This window comes from Emiliania huxleyi (assembly GCF_000372725.1).
Source record: "Emiliania huxleyi CCMP1516 unplaced genomic scaffold EMIHUscaffold_613, whole genome shotgun sequence".
NCBI lineage: Eukaryota > Haptophyta > Isochrysidales > Noelaerhabdaceae > Emiliania > Emiliania huxleyi.
In genome coordinates this window covers 2,243-15,876 of record NW_005197401.1, presented here as the reverse complement: position 1 = coordinate 15,876, position 13,634 = coordinate 2,243, and the positions used below count along the sequence as shown (strand labels likewise).

The following is a 13,634-nucleotide window of genomic DNA, read 5'->3' as shown; positions in this document are numbered from 1 at the left end:
CGAAAATTGATGGGCTTGCCCATCCCGGAGTGGTTCGATCCCACATGAATCCGAGACGGTGATGGGAGGCGTCTCGGTCTCAGACCCAGTGAGGTAGTGCGCCAGACTACCCCGGATCCTGCTGAACAAGCTCCTCTTGTAGCTCGATCGGTCACACCGCCATCACCGTCGGGGAGAGGGGGGACGACACTGCTCTGGCGGCGTGCACCTCGATCCTGCACCGTGTTTGTTATGACCCCCCCCCAATGAACGCACCAGTGAGGGAGGGCGAGACGATCGGAGGGGTCCCGTACCATGCGGAATCGACCCTATCAAGTGCTCAAGTGCTCAAATAGCTGGAGATGCAAAGCATACCCAACCCCCTGAGCTGCGGGCTTTTTGCACGGCTGAGCCCCCCCCCCCCCTCCCCTGCGCTCATTCCCTGCCCTCTCCCACCACACACTCCGTCAGAGCCCCCACCCCTCTCGCACAACAGGAATTTTGACAATTAACCAGTTGTGATGCGAGGCGCTATCTCTCAAGATGGAAGCAGGAAGCGTCCATCCCGGCGGTGGTTCGAATCCACAACAAGCCGAGGGGTGATGGGGGGGAGTGGCCTGAGGTCTGAAGCTCACCCATTGAGGAAGTGAGAACTGCTCGGCTCACCCCTGATCCTGCTGAACAAGCTCCTCTTGTAGCTCGATCGGTCACACCGCCATCGCCGACGGGGAGAGGGGGGACGACACACACTGCCTCTGCAGCGTGCATGCACCTCGATCCTGCACCGTGTTTGTTATGACCCCCCCCCAATGAACACACCAGTGAGGGAGGGCGAGACGATCGAGGGGTCCCGACCCCATGCGGAATCGACCCTATCCAGTGCTCAAGTGCTCAAGCTGCGGGCGTCGGCCGTTCCTCGGTTCAGCGCGTTGCGCGCGTCCGGTCGGCGATTTTTCGGACAGAACAATGCGCCCGGCGTACGCCCTCCTCCTCTCGAGCACCACGCATGCGTGCACCATGTACGGCGTCGGCCGCCTCGCGAGCGCCGACGGCACCACCCTCGTCTCCCACAGCGAAGATTCCGGACCGAACCCAGACGTGCGGCTCTCCTATGTGCCGCCGGCAACGCACAGCCCGGGCGCAATGCGCTCAGTCTACACGGTTGAGCCGTCGCAGGGCGCCTTCCCAAAGTTTATTGGTAGCGCCCTTGGCGAGACCTTCCTGCCGCTGCCCGGCCAGAAGCCGACCGCGGAAATCGGTCGCATCCCGCAGGTCGCACTCACCCACGGCTACTACGTCGACAGCTATGCGACCCAGAACGACTGTGACCTCAGCTTTGGCGAATCGACCGCGTCGGCAGTTTTCCGTGCCGACCCGGTCGGCCTGCCCGGCGGCACTTCTCTCTTCTCGATCAACGAGCTGTCCAACATCGCAGCGGAGAGGGTCTGCTCGGCTCGCGAGGCGGTGTCTTTGATGGGAGCCCTCGCGGAGAAGCACGGCTTCTACGGCGCCGATGGCGGCGCCGGCGAGATGCTGATGGTGGGCGACCCGAGGGAGGTTTGGATGTTCCACATCCTGTCGGACCCGACCGCCAAGTCGGCCATCTGGGTGGCGCAGCGAGGTGAATCGCCGCGCAGCGCACCACGACGGCCCCTCCACTTCATCCCTCACTCTCCTCCGCCCGCGCCGACCTCTCCACTTCATCACTCATCTCCTCCGCCCGCGCCGACCTCTCCGCTTCATCCCTCACTCGCCTCCGCCCCGCCGACCCCTCCACTGCCGCCCGTTCAGTGCCGGACGACGAGGTGGCGGTGGCGGCGAACCATTTCATGATCCGCGAGGTGGACCTCGACGACCCCGACTTCTTCCTCGGCTCGCGCAACATGAGCGCAATCGCGCTGGCGCACGGCCTGTGGGATGGACAGGGCAAGCTGGACTTCACCGCCGCCTTCTCACTCGGCGAGTACGGCAACAAGTACTATAGCGGCAGGCGGGTGTGGGACGGCTACCGCCGCTTCAAGCCGTCCCACCACCTCCCGGCGACCTACGAGAGCAAGGCGGGCCCGTGGAGCGGCCTTCAGGAGAGCCGGCCGTACCCGTTTTCGCTCAAGCCCGATGCGCCGCTCTCCGTGCAAGACCTCTTCGCAGCGCACCGCTCCCACTACGAGGGAACTCCGTACGACATGACCAAGGGGGCGGCGGCCGGCCCCTTTGGGTCGCCGGACCGCTACGCGCCTGGAAAGGTGGTCAAGGGCGCGTGGGAGCGCTCGGTGGCCATCTACCGCGCCTCCTTCACCTGGGTCGTGCAGGCGGGAGGCGGGGCGTGCGGATGCACGGGAAGGATCTGGCTCGGAATGGCCGACCCATCCACGACCGTCTTTGCGCCTCTGAGCGTCTGCACCGGCGCCGCGCCACCGGAGATGTACACGCGGGGCGGGCCGGGCAAGGTGGATCGCAAGTCAATCTACTGGGCGCACCGCTACACTCAGAACCTCGCGCAGATCCGGTACTCCGCAATGATCGTCGACATCCAGGCGCACGCGGAGCGGTGGGAGGAGCAGGGCGTGAAGCTGGTTTCTGCACTGCGTTGCCAGACTGGCCGCGCGCTCAAGAAGGCGCTGGATGGCCTCTCGGGCGACATTCTCGCGTCGAGCTGGGCGTTGACTGACGAGCTGATGGGAAAGTTCGCCGACGGGGCCGAGGCGGTGCCAAAGCCGATGGATGCAACGGGGGCGACGGTGGCGGCGAGGAGCCTCGGCTACACGGCAGAGTGGTTGGCCGACGTGCGCTTCGCGGACGGCCCCGAGAAGATCGCGGGTCACATGGCGCACGAGGCGGGGCCGGGATGGCTCGAGCGGCAGCGGCGCGAGGCCGGCGACGACCTCGCGCTCGCTCTTGCGCGTGAGGCCACCAGGGCGGCAGCGGCGGTGCCCACGGCTCTCCTCGCCAAGCCGAGCGGGCCTGGCCCGGGGGAGCAGCCTGTGGCGGCGTGGATAGCGGCCGCAGGAGTCGCCCTCGCCGCCCTTGCTGCGCTCGCGGTCGTCCAAATTGCGAGGGCGGGGCGCCGCGCGAGCTCTGCTCACGCGCGGCCGCTCGCTCCAGCACGGGACGAGTCCAGCTACGTCGGCCTGGCCGCACACGCTTAGGCTTCCACACACACAGACCTCACAGCACACAGGTTCGGGGACCCTAGTGATGTCCACTCCCTATATGCACCGCCACTTCATAAAATCGCTGGGTCGCTTCAGTTCACGATCGACCGGCTCGTTCGTGCTTCGATTTTTTGTGTGAGAGAGAGAACACGTGGGGGGGGGGGGGAGAGTGCGGCGTGGGGCTGTTCCCATCGGGATCGGGACGGCGCCCCCCGGTGTGCGCAGTGTGAAGCCATCCCCCTGGGCGGGCGAACCCCGTCTTCGGTTTCGTCGTCCATAGTGCACTATCAAACCCCGAACCCGAATAAAAAACCATGTCCCCCCTCGTATTGGTAGTTTCAAGAGTTTCAACGCGCGCTCGCGTCTGCTGGCCCCCAGAGAACATGGCGCACCACACGTGCTCCCGGCGGAGCCCAGCTGTTGCTCGTGCTTGGATGCTCTCGACAAGGCACAATCCATCCACTCGCGCGCAGACGGCGCAGGCACAGCGCGCACTGCCACTGGCGGGTGGCGCACACAGCTTGGCGCACCGCAACCCCGTTTTGGAATTTCGGTGAAAGTTTCGGTGAGCGATGCATATTGCAAGGAAAGTAGAGGACAACATGCAGTGGAGAAGAGAGAGGTGCGTGCGATTACTGACGTACTTACGTAACGGCGTCGCAGGAGTGCGCTCCCGGTACACGGAGCTCCACGGCGCGCTGCGTTGTCACACAGCTCTCTCACGCGTGCCAAGCGGCGAGCGAGCGAGGAGGCCGTGGGCCGTGGGGCGCTGCCCCTCACTCATGCCCGCGCGGCCACCTCCGCCCGGGCCTTCTCGAGGTCCGCCTCGCGCATCGCGCCCTTCAGCTCCACCACCTGGTCGAGCGCGTCGCCGAGCAGCCCCTTGGCCACGCCCACGTCGCGCAGCTGCTCCACGCCGCCGCTCGCCCGCACCTCGGCGGCGTGGTCGGCCACGTAGCGGCGGCACTGCGCGAGGAGCCGCCCGTCGCCCATCGTGTGCGCCACCTCGAGCAGCGGCACGGCGGTCGCCGGCGCGACGCTCTCCTGCAGCGCCTGCGCGCAGAGCAGCTCGAGGCGCGGCACCTGGTACATCTGCGCCAGCTCCCGCAGGTCGAGCGCGCGCTGCGCCCTGCCGCCCTCCTCCTCGCCGAGGTCGAGCTCGTCGGTGCAGAGGTAGTCGATGAGGGCGGTGAAGCTGGCGAGGCCGGTGTGGGCCACCGTGACCTCGGCGGCGTCGCGCTCCTTCATGCCGATGCCAAACATGGTCCGAAGGACCGGGGACCGAATGCAGAGCACGTTTTTGCTCACGTGCTCGATGCGCTCCCGATCGTCGCCGACCAGGAAGGTGACCATGCCCTGCGGGAGGGTGGCGTCGCCCCGCATCTTCTTCATGTCGGCCGAAAAGGTGGAGGGCGGAACGACGATCGGGGCAAAGGAGGGAGGCGGAGGAGGCGCCGCCACGCAAACCTGGCGGAGGCCACCTCTCGAACCGACCAACAGCGTGCTGCCGTCGGAGCTGATGGCGACTTTAGTTGGCCTGTCGAACTCCGCCGCGTCGCCAACGCCATCGGCGCTGCCACTGGTGCCACTGCCCGCGATCGTCGTCACCTCTCCCGTCGCCACCTCCACCCGCCGGATCTTGTGGCTGCATTGGTCCGCCACAAATAGCGCGCCGCCGTCTGGGCTGATGGCCATACCGTAGGGGAAGCAGAACTCCGACGCTTCGCCCACGCCATCGGCGTCGCCCTCGTCGCCGCTGCCCGCGATCGTCCTCACCTCTCCCGTCGCCACCTCCACCCGCCGGATCTTGTGGTTGCGGTAGTCCGCCACAAACAGTGCGCCGCCGTCCGGGCTGATGGAGATGCCAATTGGGTAGCAGAACTGCGCCGCGTCGCTGACGCCATCCGCGTCGCCAGCCTCGCCGCCTCCAGCGAGCGTGGCCACCGCGCCAGTCGCCACCGCAACCCGCCGGATCTTGTGGTTGTAGTGGTCCGCCACAAACATCGCGCTCCCGTCCGGGCTGATGGCGATGCCAGTTGGGGCGCAGAACTGCGCCGCGTCGCCGACGCCATCCGCGTCGCCTACCTGGCCGCTGCCCGCGAGCGTGGTCACCGCGCCAGTCGCCACCTCCACCCGCCGGATCTCGTGGTTGCGGCAGTCCGCCGCAAACGCCGCGCTCCCGTCTGGGCTGGCAGCAATGCTGTTGACTTCACCTGCCGGCAAGGCTGCCACGCGGCGCACGCGCCCGGCCGGCGAGACGTGCAGCAGCGAGTCCTTCGTCGAGACGTACCAGGCGCCTGCGTGGTCGCTTGCAACGCCAACCTCACCGAGCGATGCCAGAGGGCCGTCCTCACCCTCGAGCGTCAGCGTGGAGACCTGTCCGAGGACGCGCGCGCCAAAGATGGGCGCCTCGAAGCCATCCGCGACCGGCACGGGCTCGTCCCCGTCCTCGCCGCCGCCGGTGCGGGCGCGCTTGCGGGCGGCCGCGGACGCCATTGCACCGCAAACAACCAACGCTGCTGGATTCGGGCCACGGCTTGTGGGGAAGACGCGGTGACGCAATTGCCCGAGGAGGACGGCGGCGCGGCGCGCTTGCTGACTCGGGACGCCATTACCCGCCCAACCAGGCTGGATTCGGGACAAAAAGAAACAAAGAAACAAAGAAACAAAGACGGAGGGAGGGATGGGAGGACCGACCGAGGACGGCACGCTGCTGGCGAGCCGCGGCGCCAGCCGTCGCTCGAGAGAGCGGCGCCGCTGCGAGCGCGCAGCAGCCGCCGCGGCAGAGACGAGCCGCGGCGACGGCCGCAACTTATAACTGCCATTGGCGGTTAAGAGATAGTGACATGCAACGCGTCTGTTCACAGCTAAAAGAAGAGTAAAAACTCGTGCTATGGCGGCGCTCGACATAATCGTCGTGCGCCACCCAGATGGCACCCTCTGCTCCAGCGACTGGCGGGTGGTCTTTCGCAGCGCCGTGCCGGAGGTCCGCGTCTCCATCAACGGCACCGCTCTGCCTGAGCGGATGCGTGCGGCCGCCGCCGACGCGCCGGCGCAGTTTGGAGACGGTGACGCAGAGACGCCGCGGCTGGTTCCGTCCGAGGCGACGCTCCGGGCGCTGCTCGAGAGCGGTGCGATGCTTCCCGGCCGCAACGCCATCTCCTACACGCCCGCGATGGGCGGCAAAGGCGAGGGAGGCGAGGGCTCGCACGGCATCGGCGACGGCGCGGCGCACAGCGCAGTGGCGCACCTTCACCTCTGGGAGTCGTCGACGGCGGCGGTCGTCTTTGACGTGGACGGCACGGTCACGCAGGCAGACATCTCTGGCCACATCGGCCAGCAACTCGGCGTGCCGCTCCTGCACCGCGGCGTCTGCGAGCTGGCGTGCCGGCTCGAGGCGCGTGGGTATGCCGTCTTCTTCCTCTCCGCGAGGCCGCTCGCCGGCCCGACCGGCATCGCCTCCACCCGCCACTTTCTCTTTCGCGTCGCACGCGACTCGCCCTCCGGATTCGGCGCGCGCCAACAACCAAAGCCGGCCGCACAGACCCGTCCACGGCATGCCCACGGCATGTCCACGCCGCGTCCGCAGGCCTCCCGCCCTGCCCGGTGCTCACCACGCCGCACACCTCGACGCTGAGTGCGCTGATGGACGAGGTCGTCCTCAAGGCGTCCGCCAGGCGTCCGCCCAGCCCTCTGCCCCTCGCCACCTCAACCTCTCCGCCCAGCCCTCCTCTCCCCCCTCCCAGCCCTCCTCTCCCCCCTCCCAGCCCTCCTCTCCCACCGCCCAGGTTCAAGGCCGACACACTCCGCCGCATCGCCTCCCTCTTCACGCCTCCGCAGCCAGCCTCTACTGCGGCAGCCGCACTGCCGGGCGACAGCGCTATTGCAGACGCCCCCACTGCCGCCGCCGCCACCGCCGCCACCGCCACCGCTACCGCCGCCACCGCGACGTCCCCGGCCTTGGAGGCTTGCGGGGCGGTGTCGCCTTGCCGCGGCGGGCTGTACGCCGGCTTTGGGAACCGCGCCAAGGACGCGACTGCGTACCTCTCCGCCGACATTCCTCCCTCGCACGTCTTCATCATCAACGCCAAGTCGCGAGTGGCGCTCTGGAGCCAAGGACACGGCGGCGGGCGCCAGCGGGGCGGGGAGGGGGTGCCCACCGGAGGCAGCGGCGGAGGCGCGGCCGCCGCCGAGGAGCGCCTCGCCGCCGCCGCCGCAGGTGCGACGAGGTGCACGCCCTGCTCGTGCTTTCTCGGCACGCTGCTCTAGCCGCGAGCCAGCGCGAGCCGGGGGCGGAGGGAGGCGCGTACTCGCTGCTTCGGCCTCCTCCTCCTCCTCCTCCGCCGCCGCCCAGCTGGTTTGGGGCGGCGTTTGCGGAGGCATCCGCCGCCGCGACGGCGGCGGCAGCTTCGGCGGCGGCGGCGCTCGGCGTACCCTCCGCGGAGCGCGGGGCGGACGCCGATGCAGGGTGAAAGGTGCGGCTTGGTGCTGTTCACGAGAGAGCAGCCTGTGGCGTTTTTTCCTCGTCCGCTCTGTCTTCTGATATCTGATATCGGTACGTATATATCACGCAGCCGCACCCCACAGGCGGGGCCGCACACAACACGCACACACACACCCACATTTTTCTGAGAGTTCCGATCGGGCGAGCATGACGGCCCTATCTACCCCGGTCACTGTCAGTGCGTCGCGGCTTTGCTCCTGGTCCTGCTGCTGTGAGCCCCCGGCCCCGCTCGGCGCGAGGGAGAGGTGCCACAGTCACTCGCGGCGAGGCATTCGCGTCGCCGCGTCCACCTCTCCCACACAAACGGCGTCCCCCACTGCAGGGCGTGCGTGCGACTGAGGGCGCGCCGGATGGCGCAGTACTGCGGCACGATCGTCCGCACGCCGTCGCCGGGGTAGTTGTGCGTCCCAAACTGAACGACGCCGAAGCGCTGCGCGAGCGCGCTGCGGGCCGTGAGAGAGGAGAGAAGCTCGTACTCGCAGCCCTCGCAATTGAGGTGCAGCAGGTCGACCCGCCTCAGCTGCAGCGTGCGCAGCGTCTCCTCGAGGGCGAGGATGCGCAAGAGCTGGCTCCCCCGCCGCTGCGCGTCCTTGGGGTCCGAGACGGCCACGGCCGACTGGTACGACGTGCCCTGCCCGGCCGTGCGCCCCGTCAGCTGCATCGTCGTCGATCGGTTGCCGACGCCAAAGTTGTGCAGCGCGAAGCCCGGCTCGCGATGAAAGCGCCGGGCGAGGAGGGCGTAGAAGGAGGGCACCGGCTCGAGCATGTGCACAAAGCAGCGGTGCCGCTTGCGAACGACGCGGCCGTCAAAGCCGTCGACGTTCGCACCCACGTAGAGCATCGTGCAGTTCCCTTCTGGCAGCAGAGAGCCGAGGCCGTTAAAGCGCTCGTTGACGAGCGCGTCCCACAGGAGCGCGCCCGCCGCGTTGCGGCGCTTTGTGAAGTAGTGGTGCGGGTGCAGCTGGCCGTCCGGCGTCGTCGGAAGGTGCTCGAGGACGTCCGCACAGAGCGGGTCCATGGCGATGTGGCTGAGAGAGAGAGAGAGAGCAGAGCCTCGAGACGACAGCCTCGAGACGACAACGCGGACGGCCCACGACACAACCGGCCAGCACGCGCGGCCGAAGGGATGGATGGCCGCCCCTCGCTCGGCCCCAGGCGCGCGGTAGAGATTCAGGCCGACCGCGTTCACACCTCGCTGCGCCTTTACCGCTACCGCCAGAGGCCGCCCCTCTCGCCTGTGGTCTGCTTTTCTTTTATTTTCTTTCCCCTACCTTGGGATCGTGTTGGGTATGTTGTTAGCAGATCAAGACACAGACCTGGGATCCCTGAGCTCAGACCATTTTCTTTTTTCACGTATCTCGTGGCCTCGAGAACGCAGAACGCACGCCCTGTCTGGTATGGCCCCACCCAGCCGACCAGCTGTGAACCTCGCGGGGGCTCGGGTCTTGCGGACCAGCTCGCGCTGCTCCTCCCTGGGCTCTTCCCACAGTAGCAGCTGTGAAGCGGATGCGGCTTTGCGCAAGAACTCGTCAGCCCGTCAGTCGAAGCATGAGCGACCGGCGCGGGTGCCCTGAGGGAGGGTGTAGAGGATGTAGAGTGTAGAGCGCTGTAGAGCTGTAGAGATGTAGAGCGCTGTAGAGCTGTAGAGCTCTACATCCGCCGCGTGACGATGCGCCTCCGTTGTAGAGCGATGTAGAGCGCGATTTTGCTGTAGAGTTTGTTGTAGAGGCTCTACAGCCAAACCGCCGGGAAGGCAGTGACTCAAAGAGGTCGAGCCGCGCTAATGGGGTGTCTCCGAGCTTACTGGAGCTCTGATGGACAGCCCTGACTATCCCTGACACACAGAGAGTCACTCCGACGGCACACAACACCCTATAACTGCGTCATGACCAGCCTGCCATGCGTCGCCGGTGCCGCATTCGTCGCAGTGCTCCTGTAGCAGGCGGTGGACTGTCGGCTGCGAGGACGGTCGCATTTGCGCGAGGCGAGGCGATCATTGTTGAGCGTTGCATGAGCCATGACTCGCGCCAGCGCGTGCGGGAGCTCCTGGCTGAGCGTTGAGTCCAGGCGAGTTGCGCTGGCCACTATCGCTACGCCGAGCCGAGCTGACGCGCCGAGGCGCCGGCCAGTCGCAGCCGTGAGGCATGCCATAGCAGCAGAGGCACCTCCTACCCATTGGGCGGGCAGACAGAAGGCCAGGGCAGCACTGGCAAGTGCAACGCGCCTCATGTCGGAGAGCGACCGTGCCTCGTTCGCCGCTTATGATGTAGAGTTTGTTGTAGAGATTTCACGTTGTAGAGCGCCTCTACATCGCTCTACAACGGAGGCGCATCGTCACGCGGCGGATGTAGAGCTCTACAGCTCTACAGCGCTCTCCAGCTCTACAGCTCTACAGCGCTCTACACTCTCTACATCCTCTACACCCTCCCTCAGCGGGTGCCGCGCCCGCCGCTCGCCAGGCGATTGCCAACTTTGCCGCCGCGCTCTACTTCTAGACTAGCACCGTGGAAGACGGCGGCCATCCGCGCGTATCTAAGTGTGCGTGTCCTAAGTGTCGGTGTCTGCAGCCTCCTCGTGGTACGTGGAGCCTAGCAGTAAGGCGCCCGCCGGTGGGGCGAGGGGGGGGGGGGGGTATGGTCCCGTCGGCGGAAGGCTGGGTCTGTCAGCAGGCGGGGGGGTATGGTCTCGAGGTGGGTTGGTAGGAATTCCCTATTGTGATGTTAGAGGTGGGTTAAGAGGGAGATGCGCGCGAGCTGCGTGTCTTTCCCGCTGCAAAACCCCCTACCCGCCTGGAATTCCTGCCCAGCAAAAAGTCCGAACCCAGTGGCCGGAAGCGCGCGCGCCGCCGCAAGACTCGTCAGCCGTCAGTGCGAAGCATCATGAGCGTCGACGCCGTCCTGAGCACCGACGAGCTCCTCAACGAGATCCTCGCACCGCTACCTCTTCAAGACCTGCTCAATGCGAAGCAGGTCTCCCGTCGCTGGCGCGGACCTGCCGCCGCCTCGCTCGACGCGACGATGGCGCGTGCGCGCTTCTCCGCCTGCGTCGCCGACTCGTCCGCGTTCAAGACGCTCGTAGATTACGCTACATTTCTCAGCGGCAGGGTGTCGAGGCACACGGTGTCGTGGAACGCCATACCCATTCGCAACCTTCTCACGACGGCCGGCAAGCGGGCTCTGCTCGGGGGAGAGCACGGCGTCCACCCCGCGGTGTGCCGGCTTGCCACGATGTTCGAGAATGGGCTGCCGGGGCATGTGCAGGATAACGACAGCGGGCGTGCCGCGCCGATCATCGGACTGCTGGCGCGGCTGGTCGCGGGAAACGTGGGCCCACACTTGATCATCGCTCACAAGGAGGCGTGCGAGTTTTGGCGCGAGTCCATCGCTTCCCTGAGCAGGCTCGACGTCACCGTCGCTGACGAGACCGTCCCGCCGGCGCAGCGCAGACACATGATCCGCAGCTGCAGCGGTGGCGTGCTGCTCACCACCTACTCAGTTGCGGTGCGAGACCTGCAAGAGCTCACGCGTGCTCACCCGAAGACGGTCACCTTTGATCACGCGTACCGCCACCTGTCGACCTGCTTCCAGCCTGGCACAAGCGCGAACAAGCTGTATACTCGCCTCGGCTCGGATTACTTCGCCACCCGCATCACCACCGGCAACTCGGGCGACTCTCTCTCCGCCGCTGCTGGGAGCTCGCGATGAGCAACCTAATCCTGGCACATTTGGGCAACATCCGTTCACTGGAGCACTTCGCCACCGAGGTTGTCGAGCGTGCCGGTCGCTCCGCCGCAGACTCTCCAGACCGCGACCTGGAGCCTTTCGTGCGCATGGCTGTCTCGGGCTGGTACCGTGAACTGCTCGCAAAGATGGGCTTCCTTGCGGGCAGCGCCGGGTCTTCCTCGTGAAAGGTGTTGGAGAAGCCCGGCGCGGCGTCTTGAGACTCGCACACACAATCTGTCTGCGAGAGAAGAGAGAAACGCGGCAGGCTGCGCTTGAGACCTACGGGCAGGGCGGAGAAAGCGCACACGACCGAGACCGTGCATATTCTCTGAGCATGTCCATCTGTCTGCCCCGCCGGGTGTCCTGCGTCTTTTTCTCGATTTCGCGCGCCTCCTTATCGTCTGCCAAGCTCCTGCTTCCAGCCCACGAAAGGCCGATGTCGAAGCCCGTGCCCACCACGGCTCAGCCAAGCAAAAAGTACGTGGCTTTCAAGCGCAGCCAGCTAAATCCGGCCGTCAAGTCGCGCACCGCAGCGTTCCCGTCTATGCCAGACGCCGGCTCGCTGTCTATGCCAGACGCCAGCTCGCTCACGCCCGACTGGGATGAGCAGTGCGGGAAGTTCGCCTGCCCCAAGTGTGCTCCGCTGTGCGTGCCGATCCAGATGTTCAAGTGGTGCTTCATCATCCTGCTCGCACCGCTCATCGCCATTTGCCTGGTCTTCTCGTCGCCCCTCCTCTTCTGGGTGTCGGCGGGCAAGGACGCGGCAAAGGTGGCCGGCGGGAAGCCGGGCAAATTTCTCACGGCGGCCAGCGACGTGCTGTTCTGGCTCTTCATGCCTTTGATGCTGGAGGAGTACTGCATCTTCAAGATGACGGGCTACAAGGCCGTCCCGCTCACTTGGTACGGCCCCGACGGCGAGAATGGCGAGAAGTTCAGCATTGACTTCTCCTCCTTCGCCGCCTTCAAGGGCTCGTTCGCCAACATCTTCTGCGGCGAGTCAGAGAGCGACGATCAGTCCGGTGCGGGCCCCTCCGGTGCAACCTCGGTGGCGGAGAAGCTCGACCTGTCAAGCCACTTTGGGTCAATGTCCAGCCCCGGCTTCTCGGCGCTCGCTTGCTTCACGCAGCCGCTGAAGTGGTTTCTGGCCATTCCGCTCATCCTGTGCTCCCTCGTCGGCTTCGCCTTCACCATCTGGCCCTACATCATTGTCCGCAGCGTCGGCCCGAAGCCGGGCAACAAGTCGGCCGCGGGTCTCGGGTGCGTTTGCCTGGCGCTCACCTCCCCGGTCCTCGCGTGCGAGATTGGCGTCGTCTGGCTCATCGGGCTCAAGCTGCCCCCCCTGGGAACCTTCTGCTGCGAGTCGGTCGAGAAGCCGACCTTCAAGGATCTCATCAACCCCCTATCTGGCGCGAAGATCTACACTAGCACCGGCGGCGAGGCGGACGAGGCGGACGCTGCGACCCTCCTCTCGGATCAGATCTAGGAGGCAGTCCTACCGTGGAGCGGATTAGGACGACTGTTCAGTGGGGGCATGGGATGAGGGGGAGGGTGGTGGGAGACAGGCCGCATGTGGCGCTGCCGTGGGCGCTCTGATGCGCGTGTGTCGAGGCAGCAGGGGGGGGGTTGTGGTCGCTACGTAGAGTAACGTAGTCGCGTCGTGGCGACCTGCGGCAGCACCTGGGGCCCACTGCCGGTGGGGCGGCAGCGCCCCCCGCCGGCGGGCGTGTCCCGTGTCGGTTTCGAGCGTGCGCGCGAAGCGGTTCTCTTTTGTATATGTGGTGTGACACTCTCAGGTGGACAGAGGACACTCACGCGCACACGAGTGTCGACTGTCGTCAAACACCGAGGGACGGACTGTGTGTTCCTCACTGTGTTGTGTGCTGTGCGCGCGATCACATGCTGTTCATTTTTGTGTGGAGAGTGGAGGACCGAACCAATAATCGACCAGAGACACACACATGAACCGGGCAACCGCGAACCGGCAACCGCGGCCCCGGCCCCGGACGAGACGGATAGAGCGCGCACTGGACCCTCATGCAAACCCCCAGCGCGGAGTACCTCGTCAGGCGGCGGCGCCAATCGACCGGGACGCAAGCCGTCCCACACGGCACGCAATGGGAGAGGGGGGCATGCCCCCGGAGGTCCGCCGGGCGTCAGCGCGAGTCGAAGCTGGCGGAGGCGCGCATGTAGTCGTATGCTAGCTCGAACTGGCCACCTAGACACCGCGACAGGCCGGCAGCGGTCAGAGGGGGGAGAGCTGTCGGAGGGGGTGGGGCT

General features: G+C 66.4%; 2 protein-coding genes across 2 annotated transcripts; both read left to right on the top strand.

Moving 5' to 3' along the window:
• Positions 1–945: 945 nt before the first annotated feature.
• On the top strand, positions 946–3,125 carry EMIHUDRAFT_247883 (hypothetical protein; the record flags this gene model as incomplete). The annotated part of the gene is made up of 2 exons (XM_005763866.1): positions 946–1,600; positions 1,771–3,125. 2 exons carry the CDS (start codon positions 946–948, stop codon positions 3,123–3,125), a joined length of 2,010 nt encoding a protein of 669 aa, XP_005763923.1.
• Positions 3,126–11,755: 8,630 nt separating this feature from the next.
• On the top strand, positions 11,756–13,288 carry EMIHUDRAFT_446094 (hypothetical protein). Its single transcript, XM_005763865.1, has one exon. It carries the CDS (start codon positions 11,794–11,796, stop codon positions 12,838–12,840), a length of 1,047 nt encoding a protein of 348 aa, XP_005763922.1. The 5' UTR covers positions 11,756–11,793; the 3' UTR covers positions 12,841–13,288.
• Positions 13,289–13,634: the final 346 nt, after the last annotated feature.